Source organism: Grammomys surdaster, unplaced genomic scaffold, assembly GCF_004785775.1.
Source record: "Grammomys surdaster isolate TR1022 unplaced genomic scaffold, NIH_TR_1.0 220, whole genome shotgun sequence".
Taxonomy (NCBI): domain Eukaryota; kingdom Metazoa; phylum Chordata; class Mammalia; order Rodentia; family Muridae; genus Grammomys; species Grammomys surdaster.
The window spans coordinates 6,446,025-6,458,443 of NW_021604665.1; the positions used below are offsets into that span (position 1 = coordinate 6,446,025).

The 12,419-nt window shown below is 44.7% G+C and overlaps 1 protein-coding gene across 2 annotated transcripts in view; it reads left to right on the forward strand.

Moving 5' to 3' along the window:
• Positions 1-488: 488 nt before the first annotated feature.
• Positions 489-12,419, forward strand: part of Mitf (melanocyte inducing transcription factor) — a 209,148-nt gene continuing 197,217 nt past the window's right edge. Inside the window, exon 1 of one of the 2 annotated variants that reach the window (XM_028773018.1) lies at positions 489-712. In XM_028773018.1, coding sequence (XP_028628851.1) covers positions 609-712 — 104 coding nt within the window. In that variant the 5' untranslated portion in view covers positions 489-608. The remainder of the gene's footprint in view (positions 713-12,419) is intronic. The other variant, XM_028773019.1, reaches the window with a different exon arrangement.

Here is a 12,419-nt window from a genome sequence, read left to right on the forward strand (position 1 = left end):
GATGTGTCGCTGCAGCTCAGAAGAGCTCGGGGGCGAATAGAAAGTCCTTTTATTTTTAAAATGGGCTTTAACTCTGACCGAAACTTTCTAATGCCAAAACTCCTTAATGTTTTATTTTTTTTTTTAAATGAACGGTCGGCGTGTCCTCGTAGATGTCTAAACCAGGAGGGACAGTAGAAGCCCAGGCTAAGTCCGTTCTTATTAATATTAAACAGCCAGGTCTGTATCCTTGAGGCAAACGGGAGAGACACGGAGAGGAGCTGCTGACATTGACAAGGAATCCAAACAGGACTTGCACTATCCGTGTATACCACGTTGCCTCTCCCCAGCCTGGCCTTCTGGGAGTTGTAGTTTTGTGGAAGCTGATATCATGGAGAGCTGGTATGCTCGGCCCGAGCGGAACCACAAATCCCAGGGCGCACCGGGCCCGGCCCCTCCCGCCCTAGTGTGAGAGTAAACTCACCGCGCCGGGGCGGGCGGCCGGCTAGCGGGCTGAGTGGGACACTGCGTGGGGCGCGCGGCTCGGAATACCCGAGGCCCCCCATCTTTGTCAGGTGCCCGGGTTCTGGTCCAAGTCCCAAGCAGTGGAAGGCGGGCAAGCCGGAGTCATGCAGTCCGAATCGGGAATAGTGGCGGATTTCGAAGTAGGGGAGGAGTTTCACGAAGAACCCAAAACCTATTACGAACTCAAAAGTCAACCTCTGAAGAGCAGGTGAGTGGTGACAGCTGGAGGGAGGCGCGGCAGGAGGCCCATGGGCCCCGCGCCTGCTACCCTGGGAGGAGAACAGCCCGTCTGGGTAGCTCAGGGACAAGGACCCCGTGCCCTTGCCTTGGGGTACAGGGCGACCTGGCCCCTGGCATTTAGGGTCCCGCTCACAGATGACTTGCTCGCACTCCAAGGTATCTGACAGTGGCACTTTGGGGACACCGCGAGTCTCTTGGGATGACTCATCCAGGCGTGGGGACCCTTGGCTGCAGATGCCAGCTGCTGAGCTGGATGGGGGCTGGGTCAGTACCCGGCGCGAGGTGGGGCAGGAGGAGCACCGGACAGCGATGGTGATTTAGGGCTACCAGAAGAAATTTTTCTAAAGATCCTAGCAGGCTGTGGGGCTCGGAGAGGGAGAGCTTGGGGTGGGTGGAGATCTGATCCTCCGGGGCAGCAATGAACTGGCCTGGAGGTCTTAACCTGAAGTCCAGCCCTTCTGGGAGAAACTACTTAGAGAGGCTTCTAGGTAAAATTCACCTGGGCTTCACCTTCCACCTAACACAGGACAGCACCCTAGTCTGGGGAGGGAGATAGTGGGAGGTGGGGAGACATGAGGGGGTGGGGGGAGGTTGCGGGTGGGTGTGTCTCCCAACCTAGGCAAGGTCTCCGAAATAGAAGTCTTTGCAAATGTAAATAGAAAAGGAAGGGAGGGAGGGAGGGAGGGAGGAAGGGAGGGAGGGAGGGAGGGAGGGAGGGAGGGAGGGAGGGAGAGAGAGAGAGAGTGGTACCTTAGAGGTCTGTGGAGGTTGGGAATGATCTCTTGGCACCTATACACATTTAATTCTCCAGGTGCTTCAAGAACTTTGGACCTGGAGTGAAGATGCTCTCTAGTCTGGTGCCTTCCAGCTCTCAGTACATCTGCAGTATCCTTATCTCTCACACCACCCTCCATTGCTACTTGTCTGGCAGAATCAGTTATCACTCTCTTTGGTCACTCCGGACCCTTGGCGCACTTCTTATTTGTAATGTTTACAGAATGGAGGATAGTCACTGGAATCCGTGACTTTAGTTCCACTCTTTCGGTTGTGAGATGAAGTAAGGCTAATGCTGGAAGCATCATCACCTAGTGCCTCAATTGTCTAGGGTCTAGATGAGTGAGTTTTCCCCAGCAGAGGGGCAGAGGACCTAGCTTTCAGGGGTCAGGAAGGTGGAAGTGAGGGGTGGAATCCTTGCTTTTGGAGAGAAGGAGGCTGGGTCTTAACTCTGCTGGAAAGTGGAGCCAGGTTACTTTCCTTCAGGGCTGGGACAGGACCTTGAAGCCAGTTATGGGAACAAACTCTGGGAAGAGCAGAAGCCCTGGCTCTCTTGCTAAGGCGGGCTTTTTGCACATGCTTGTGGCAGAGTGGAAGGAAATGTGTTAGGCATCAAGATGCATAAACTGAGCCTTTCACTAATGGCTTCTTTTCATAATGGCTATTTGTATGTGAACATAGATGGGGTGTATTGGGTGCTCTGAGGGATACTGTGTAAGGCGTATTGTTGGTTATGCTCATTAGGGCTTTATCTGCATGTGGCTGAAGGGACCAGTGTTTTACTGAGCAGTCCCTGCTTTTGCTTCTATAAGCAAATGCTTACAAGGCCAGAATGAGGGGGAGTGTGAGTGTGTGTGCGTGTGTGTGTGTGTGTTGCTGAAAGAAATGAATTAACTGGGCTCTTCAGATCATTTTGATGATGGCTGATACATTAAGTGCGTTTGAGGGAGTGAGGAAAGTACCTTCGGGGAAAACCAATGAGTGCGCTGACACTTATGTAGAAGGATTTGGTTCTATTCTTTTTCACAGTCAGCAAGAATGGCACGCAAGAGCGTGTGTCCTCTGTTGCTAGCTTGCTAGCACAGGGAAGGAAAATGTGGGGATGTGGGCATAAACAGCTTCACACATTGGTACGAGCAGCAGGTGCCAGGTAGCATGGAGTAGACATACGTTCTTTGAAATAAATCCGTTAAATAAAATCGGTGAATAAATTTCTGGAGTAGGGTGACATTTTCTTACACTGTTTTTGACAGTTGTCCTAATGGTATTATCATTGACATCTGTTGTGTGACTTTACATATGGTTCAGGGTCTTCTCATTGCTTGTAGTTTGACATCTTTGCTGGGGCATCCCTAAAGTACTGGTTGGGAAAAAGTTGTAGTGAAAATTTGCAGATTCTCATAACGAGGCTATCTATCCACTGTACTGTCTCCACCAGCAGTCCTCAGTTTGTGGGTCATGACCCCTTTGGGGAGGTTAAACGACCCTTCATGGGGATTGCATGTCAGATATACTGCACAATCAGTTATTTACATTTATGACTCGTGAAAGTAGCAAAAGTATAGTTATGAAGTAGCAAAAAAAATAATTTTATGGTCAAACGTTCACCAGAACATGAGGAACTGTATTAAAGGGTTGCGGTGTTAGGAAGGGTGAAGACCCCTGGCCAAGATTGTTTCAGAATTCACCCATGTCTTGCCTATTTCTCTGCTGCAACTTTGACCAAGTCAGTGTCAGTTTTTGCCTGAGTTATTGCAGCAGTCTCTTAACGCTCTCAGCCTTGGCCCATTTTGGTAGATTTTAAATTTAGTGCCACAGTATTGTTATTAAACTGACTTTTTTTCTTTGTAGGGATGAGGCATGACTCAGTCAGTAACATGCTTGCCACACAAGTACGAAGGCCTGAGTTCTTTCCCAGGAGGCCAGCGTGGTGCTTGGCAGTTAAAAGCCCAGCCCTGGGGAAGAGGAGATGAGCTTGCTGGAAAGCCAATCTATCTGAATTGAAAAGTAAGAGAGAAAAAGGAAAAACTGTATCAAAAAACCAACCCAGGAGTGACTGAGGGAGACACCTGAAGCTGACCTCTGGTCTTCACATGCATGCATATACACACAGACACACACCCCTGTACACAGTGTACCAGTGCATACATCTGAACACCTATACACACACACACACACACACACACACACACACACACACACACACACACAAACCCCAAATCAGAGAACAAATCCCTCTGGAGACCCTCAGTCATCACTGTGGGAGAGAGTTGTGAGTAGCTTTTAGCAAGTAGATTCCAGGGATGTGCTAGCTTCTCTATACTACACAGGGCAGCTTCCATGGCAAAGAGTTATCTGGGCCCTGTGCTTAAAACTCAAGCTAGATCATGCTGTCCTCTCCAAGCAAAGCCCTCCGCAGCTCTTTTTTTTTTTTTTATTCCAGTCCTTCAAATGGCACAAGGCAGCATATGTGTCAGGCTGCCCTTTAGCTCTGACCTTATCTCTTCCTGCTTATCATTCTAAGAAGAGCCCAGGCTCTTCTACCTTTGGATGTGCATTCATTGCACCTGCCTCTGCTTGGACCATTCTTTGCCCAGACAGCCACAGCTGTAGTACTCACTACCCCACCAACCCCTAATTTTCCTTTTCAATGTGCTTCTAATTCTCATCATATGGATAGCGTGGCCTTCTGTGACCATATGTTCATAATTACTCTCCCTCCAAACTCTTAGTCTTCCTTATCCACCTCTATTTCTTTCATAGCATTGTAATTTACAGTGTAATTTGAGTATACATATATATATATACACACACACACATATATATATATGTATATATATGTATACACACACACACATACACACACATATACATGCACACACACACAAACACACACACATATATATAAAACTTCAGGACTCCAAGTTGGTAAGGATTTCTCTCTGTGTCTTGTTAACTGTGGAATCCCCAGAACCTAGAATACTCAGTCACAGGGTTCTCAGTGTTTCAAGATAGCTGATTCTTTACTGTAAGGGGGTGTCCAATGTAGAGAATAATGTTTGGTAGGACATATTTCTTGAACACACACAGCTCTCTCCTTCAGTTTGTCACAAAGGTATCATGCTTGACTTTTGTTTTGTAGTCACTATTGTGTTTCTTTTAAAATAAATTCCCAGGAGGTTTTCTTTAAGGATGAATATTCTTCCCTGGGGCTTAACCCAGATATTCATATATTTCAAATATGTCTGCTGAACGTAGATTCCATGAACCTCATCTTGCTCAGACTGACCGGTGGAGTGTCGTAGGAAGAGACCCAGTAGAACAGGCCCTCATGATGAATGGTGTTTTCCTGGGAATGAATTCTCCGCAGTGGGTCACAGAAGAAGCAATCACAGTGGACCCAGATTTACACACTGCCAAGTTGCAGCAGGGGAATGCAGAGCTGTTCCTGAGATGGGGGACGAGTGGGCAAAGTCAGTAGGTCTTTTGGACACAGTGGTATGACCTCTGGTTCTGATGGGTTTGCTCTTCAGAAGCAAGGCTTTGTAGTTGCTGACACTCTTTTCCCGGACAGACTTAGGAGCCGGCTTCACTGGGCCCTGGTTTCGTCCTACAAATTTTACTGCTGTTTCAGACAGTATTAAATTTCCTGCAGATTAGAAATGGGAATGTGTGCGAGTGCTAAGTTAATCATGGCAAGATGGGATGCTACAGCAGTGCCAAGTGCGGATTCAAAGAGAGATGTGTGGAGTTTTCATAAGCTTGTGGGTTAAAGAGAAAGATAGACTGTTCTGTCCCACACACGCACAAGCACACTGGCTTTTGTGGAGATTTCCCCTTCAGTTTTTACACTAAAAAGGCCCTTTTATTTGATAAAATCGTAATCCATGCTTAGCAAAACAAAACTGTCAAGACAATCTCAATCTCTCCCTCTCCCCTCTCCTCTTCCCCTCTCTTCTCTTTCCCCCATCCCTCCCTTCCTTCCTCCCTCTCCTCCTTCCCAACTTTGGTTTGTTTGTTTCTGGACATTTTCTTGTGTTGTTGTTGTTTCTGGTTTTTTTCTTCTGCCTGTCAGAGCACCGCTGGCATGAAGACTGAAAACCTTGCTCTGCCCTTGTGTTTTTCCCTAACTAGCTGGGTGACCTTGAGCAAGCCTGATGATCTCTAAACTTAGTTTCCTCATGTAGCAAATAGGAGCCTTGTTCCCAGAGAGTGTAAGAAAATTAACAGTAACATTAGCTTTAGGGTTGGTGCTGGCACACAGTCCGTCATCATTCAGTAAATGTGAGTAGATGTGGCTCTTCTTAGTGGGCTCTGACACTCTGGAATGTGCTTGTAGCTTAATAGATTGTGGCTCACGTTTCCAAGGCAAGTGCTGTTATGTAATAAAACTTCCTCAATCTTACAAATTCTGTTTTGCTTTCCTTCTAACAAAGCATTCGCAAATGTGTTTTTATATTTTTGATCCATCTGAAAACCATTTATGTAGGGTGAAAACTGGCAGAGGGGGCATCAGCACACACATAAAAATCCATAGTCAGAGTGTATTTTCAAGTCTGAGTACACCAAAATTAATACTAGCAATGATGGCTAACGGAGACTTAGTATGTGTCATGTGCCAACATGAATAAGATATACTTAATCTCAGGCTTATGAGGTAGCTCAGGCTAAGGTTTACAAACAAAAGGCAAGATATGTTTATTCTTCCCAAAACCCAAAGAGGTGCTAAGAACTAAGAACATTAGTGGTACAAATTATGATGTTAAAATCATCTAGCCCTGACTATATGCCAGGTACTCTTCTGAACAGAACTTGTGTTGACTCAGTTATTTCTTATGTCAGCGTTAGGCATCTGTATCTTTATTTTCCACTTATTTTTTACAGAGGGAAACTGAGGCATACCAAGCACTAGATAAGGCTCCTATTTAATCAGAGGTGGTCTAGTTGAACCCCCAGGTTCTAGTCAATTGGTATGCACTGCCCTGAATAAGGTAGTGTGTATGATTATGCAGAATCCAAAGCTGCAGCCAAAATGCCCAGTGGGGTGAGGGTTAGAGCGTATGTCTCATCCAGTGACCATACAAGACAGAGTGTGGCCTGCTGTGGGTATCAGCAATATGGAATTATTAGAGGAACCAGCATTGGTGTGGTGTGGGACAGTGGTCCTGTGAGTGAATGAGGGGATTTGAGTTTGACCTTCAGAGTGAAGCAATATTCAAACAGCCGAGAAGGCATTCGATAGCATGAAGGGCTTGTTCCTCAGTGCTAGCAAAGGGTGGGTGCAGGTGAGCAAATTTAGGGAACTATGTTAGTGTTTGGATCATGGCTTGGCCATTTAGCTAGAACATCTGGCTTCAAGATACCTAATGTCATAGAATCTCAATTAACTTACCTACAAGATGGGACCAATAGACCTTATCATCTTGAAATAGATATAAGTTTTAAAACAGAGGCAAAAAGATGTATAATGCTTAGTATAGCCCATAGTATAGCCCATAGTACCTTTGATAAATGAGAATATTTCTTTCTTTTCTGGGCAAATTATACCATAGCATTGACTCCTTCTCTTAGCAATAACTTAGCTCTTATAGAATCAGAAACAAAATTGCTAAGACTGAGGTGCCTCAACCTGGCAGATGTTCCAGCCTTATTATGCAGATGAGCTTTGTGTATGATTAGACAGAACACTTGATTAAAGTGGGATTCGAAGTGTTGGTTTTGCCTGTTATTGGAGATTTCCTCTTCCCGAGTGTTGCTATTTATAGAGTTTCTTTAAGTGTGTGTACATTTAATTCCTTTCGGGTTCTGCAGTGCAGTTTGCACAAGCTGATGTCTAGATCTGCTCCAGTTGTGCAAGAAGTGGAAAATATCCTTTTTTTAGAACAGGTCACATGTGCTTACTGTCAGGGATTGGACCTCAGTGTAAAAAAATGTATCTTGGGACAAATCAAAGTTACTAAATTTCTCTCTCCAACTGCTTTGTTTCAGAACTGGTAGTATTAGGATAAATAACAGGAGAAAAAAATTCCTTGGTTACTATTCTTTTTTTGGTCAGCTGTCAAGGACAACAAGCAAGAGTTTGATTTGTTTTTGTGTGTGTGCTTATGTGCGTAGCAAGCATAAAATGTGCTGTACTGTTAGGTTTGTCTAATTGAAGTAAATCATAAAAACATGTTTAACCACTCTCCAAGTGTGGATTATTTGGAGGAAATTATCAGGAAGGCTAGTCAAAGACAATAACTGTGGTGATCACCAGCTTTCAGTAGAACATAGTGAGTTTATAGTTTATCTAGAGAGTTTTCTGTGTCTTAATTCTGTGTGGCTGGAGGAGCAAAGTCAACACAAGGTCTGCACCTTCTATTGAGGCTGCTGTAGGGCAAGACCCTCCACTATAATTTCCCTTCCCTGCTTCTGGTACCAGCAATTCCCAAGGCTCACTTTGACTTCTTATAATCAGTAAGTCCATTTCTCCAGGTTGCTTCATAAACAGGTCCCTTGTTTCCTTGTCCAGTGTTTTCTTTTGTGTTGGATCAAGCATGCTATGGAGGATGAAGGGGTTATCCCTTGTGGTGTTCACATGAGACCCTTGTCCTGTGATTCCAGTGACGAGCCTCTTTTCCTTCCTCATGACTGCTGGGTACTTCTCAAGTGCTAGGTTCTGTGGTCCAGGTACACAGGTGCAACAGATGTGTATTGCTGGTGCTTTTTCTATTTGCTCTGGAAGTTGGGTCAGGGTGGGCTGAACAGCAGAGCTCTGGGGGAGGGGAATAAGGGTGCTTGGTAAGAAAAGAGTCATAGGGCTGAATGTCCTACCTCAACTTCATGAGGGCCCTCAGTCACCGCCCCCATTAGTCACTCAGTCATATTAAGCAGAAGAAACAGCACTGGAGCCTGAAGGACCTGGTTGTGTTTGTTTTTCTTCTTATCCCCCCCCATTCCTTTCTCTCCTTTACATCAGTTATTTATTAAGCATTTCTACTATGTTGGGGCTCTTGATGGCTGCAGGGAATGAAATGTAAATGAGATAGCCATAGTTTTACTAGCACTGAGCTTCCCTCTTGGAGGTAGGGACCTCTAAGTTAATAATGAACCAAAGACTTGAACAAGGCAAATTTTGGTACCTGCGGTGAAAATTAAGTGGAGTGTGCTATTGGTGGAATGTAACTGAGAAAGAATCGGTCTTTGTGGGGTCCCACGGGTGGGGAGGGCACCGTGAAAGAAGTGCTTTTGAAGTAAGACCTGACATAATGGAGAATGCCTGACTTAAAGGTGCTACCACTCTGACTTTGACCAAGTTACTCAACCTCTCTGAACTTCAGGTTCCCTCTTGAGTAAAACAACTACCTTGCAATGTTTCTACAAAACTAAAAGGTATAATGTTTCAAAGGCAGCTAACCTTAGGTTGGTGGTAAGTAGGATTCTCCCTGGATGCCTACTTAGGACTAATTGAAGATAAGATGTAAAAAAAAAAAGCAGAGAAACAATAGACATTAATCTTTGTGAGTACTTATAGCTTGCTTTTGAGTTTTTTCTTTCTTTCTTTCTTTTTTTTTTTTTTTTTTTTTTTTTTGGTTTTTCGAGACAGGGTTTCTCTGTGTAGTTCTGGCTGTCCTGGAACTCACTCTGTAGACCAGGCTGGCCTTGAACTCAGAAATCCACCTGTCTCTGCCTCCCAAGTGCTGGGATTAAAGGCGTGCGCCACCACCTCCCGGCCGAGTTTTCTCTTAGTATTGGATGAGTCAAGTTTCATACTTGTCTTTGTAAAATTAACCCCCAACTAAGAGTGGAGTTGGGTCTTGCTTTTTATTATTTTTTATTTCCTTCAGAACGGTCTGGCTCCATGTGGTTGTCCCCCTTGTGTCTGCGCTGAAGCCACGTCTGACCCTGCCTAGCCTAGGAATGGGCTTTTGGCTGGGCCAGGGGTTACATTTTTTAGTGTAAAGGTAAGGTCTGAAGAAATGAGGATTCAACAGCAAATTTCACAAAACCTGCCCATCCTCCTGACTCCCAGCTGTGAGTCTCAGCACCGAATCATGCCTCCAGACATGAAGCATTGGTGTTGGTGCAGAAGTGAAAAGAAGCTGACTTCCCACGCTCCTCCCAGCTCTCGCTTGCTGACATCCACACACGGTAGCTTTTAACATGGCCTCTTTAAAAGTAGTATTTTTCAGAAATTATTTGGACTTCGATAGCTGTGTTCTTTCATCCACACACACATGGAATAGCAACTTTTAAAAGGAGAGATCCCATATCATGAGAAAGCAAATATTTTCAATCTAAATCAGTGAGTTCAGGTCTAGGGGAAGGCACTGATGAACTCTGGTTCTTCTGTAAGAAGCTGTGGCTCATTGAGCAATTTCAGGAAGACGTGTGTGGGCTTCGCCTTCCCCTACGCTGCCCCTTCCCCAATGTGAGTCACTTGCTGAATCATCCACACACATTTTCTCACTCTCCATCTGATCAAGGACATTGGAAAAAGTGGTTTCCTGCCCTATTGGAAACCTGCACAGCTTATATTTGCAGACTGTATACTTTCATCAGGAAAAGTGTGACTTGTCTGGAAGAAGCTGTAAAGCAGAGAAGATCTATTTGGTATAATGGCTGGGCTGATCTACGAACTTAGAAATGACAATCAGACTCACTTCACTACCCTTTTACATGAGAATCACAAACATGACCTTCTTATTTAACTCAGACACCGGAACCATTCTGGTAAAGTCTGACAGAGGACCTAGGTGACCTGTGACTGCCATTGTTCTTTAAACAAGAGCAAGGTTTCTCTCAAACTAGCAGAGACAGCACTCAACAGCTAAGTTGGTGAAGCCACACATGGTTATGTCTGTGGTCAAGTCTCATCTATCTTTATCTTTCAGTTTTCAGCAGAAGTGATATGAGTTACTCCAGTACCAGCTTTCCCCTGTTGTATTTCTGAGCCTTCAGATTGGCACTGTACAAATGTAGTACATTGGTCAGTAGAACCCTTTGCAACCAACTAATCCATAATACATTTGGCTGAGAATGACTGAGAATAATTATGATAGTATGACCAGTTAGTTAAGAGTCCTTTACTTGCAAAGGAACAGGGTGACTTCAGCAGTGCACCCTTGAAAAGTCTATTTTTAAAGTAAGCATTTACAATAGCCTAGGTGAAGCAAGCCCAACAACCATGAGCAGCTGGTGCAGTTCCTTGTGACATGCATGTCTGCCCATTTGCTGCGAAGAAACACACATGGAGAGTAATTTGAGAGGTTGGCCACTGACGGCAGTGTCCCAGGCAGTCAGACTGCAGACTTTTTGGAACCACACCTTGCATCATTCATCATAGCACGGTAATTTCCCCTTGTCATTCCACTAATAATATTTTGTCTAGGTAAATGCTGGGTGAGCAAATGTCGAATGACAGGAGCTTGGAATGCAATCCCAGTGATGCAGATTACAGGTAGAAGCTTTGCATCTGTTTGCTTGGAAGTGAATGAGAGGGCTGATTGGGTTTGCTTGGTCATCACAGCAAAGTCTCTGAAATGTACAATTTAACAGAAGCTGAGTGACAAAGATGATTAGTTGATTTTTTTTTTTTTTTTTTGCGGGAGGGTGGGGCATCGCAAGGGGACGTTTAGTGATACTCTTTGGTACTCCATTGACTTTGGAGAGGCTTTCCCATGAAACCCCTCTTTGTCTCTCTTCATCCCACATGCCTGATATCATTCTAGTTAGTTCTCTCTGGCGGCCAGCATCCCTTCCGTTACACATTTCTCCTACTGGACAATCTCTTTCCCAACTCCAGTCCCTCTTATATGGTCAGTCCTTAGAGTTGAATTTCATGAACAATACCTGGTCCCATGTCCTTAGTTTCAAGGATGTGCTGACTTGTGAACCCCATGTAGACCCCAAGATTTCCCTGGGGACTGCCATATCATTCATGTAGCTCTGGTAAAAAAAAAAAAAAAACTTTCTAGAGAGAATTACCCTCTTTCCTCAAACAAACAAGTAGTTGATAGTTTTTATCAGTGATCATTGATTATCTTGGATCTGACAATGCATCAACACTCCATAGTTTTTACTGAAGGCATTTGGTGTCAGGGAATTTTTCATTCTGAAACAGTAATCCAAGAATAATTTACCATAGAGGTATGGCATTTATGGGAATATACTTGAACAGTGATTTTTAGGAAGTGTGTATCACTCAAGTATACCATGCCCGGGGGTGGGGGGCTGGGGGAGGCGGGGGCAGAGGATGCTCCATGCCTCGTTCTGATCTAGTAGGCCAGTATAGGGTTGGAGAAGTCACATTTCTAACAAGTTTGTAACTCTTGCTCTTGTGAGGGCTTGGGGTAGAGGTCACACTTTGAAAACCATGAATAGGTCATAGAGGGTAACTTTTCTCAATGAACTTGAAATAGAAAACTTGCAAAGATTTTGGTTATAAATAATTTATAATGACAGGGTTGGCCCCTGTCAGGTGACAGAACATTCAGATTAATCATGTTTAAGTAGAAAAGGAAACTGTTGGTGACATGACACAAAAGTCCAGGGGTATGGATGACAGGTCTACCCACGAGTGTGACTTTTTGAGTGACTTGAAGTTTGTCTATCTTTACTCCCCTAAGGACTGGCTCAAATCTTGACATGGGGGTAGTTTCTTCCCAGCTCTGTGAGGGTGGAACTGGAAGCAGTCCGATGTCACTTGACTGAGAGATTGGGTTGAGAAACAGGGTGATGGTGGTTTGGGGCACGTCCACATGACCGAATTGTTTTCCACAAAACTTCTGCTGAATAAAACGTGAAATACGACTTTCAGCCTGTTTTCCCATCCCTAATGAATTCCAGACAGTTTGTAGAGTGTGGGAGTTTCCAAAACAGAGAGGTGGAATGACTGGGCTCAGCCAGTGTCCTTTCCATGG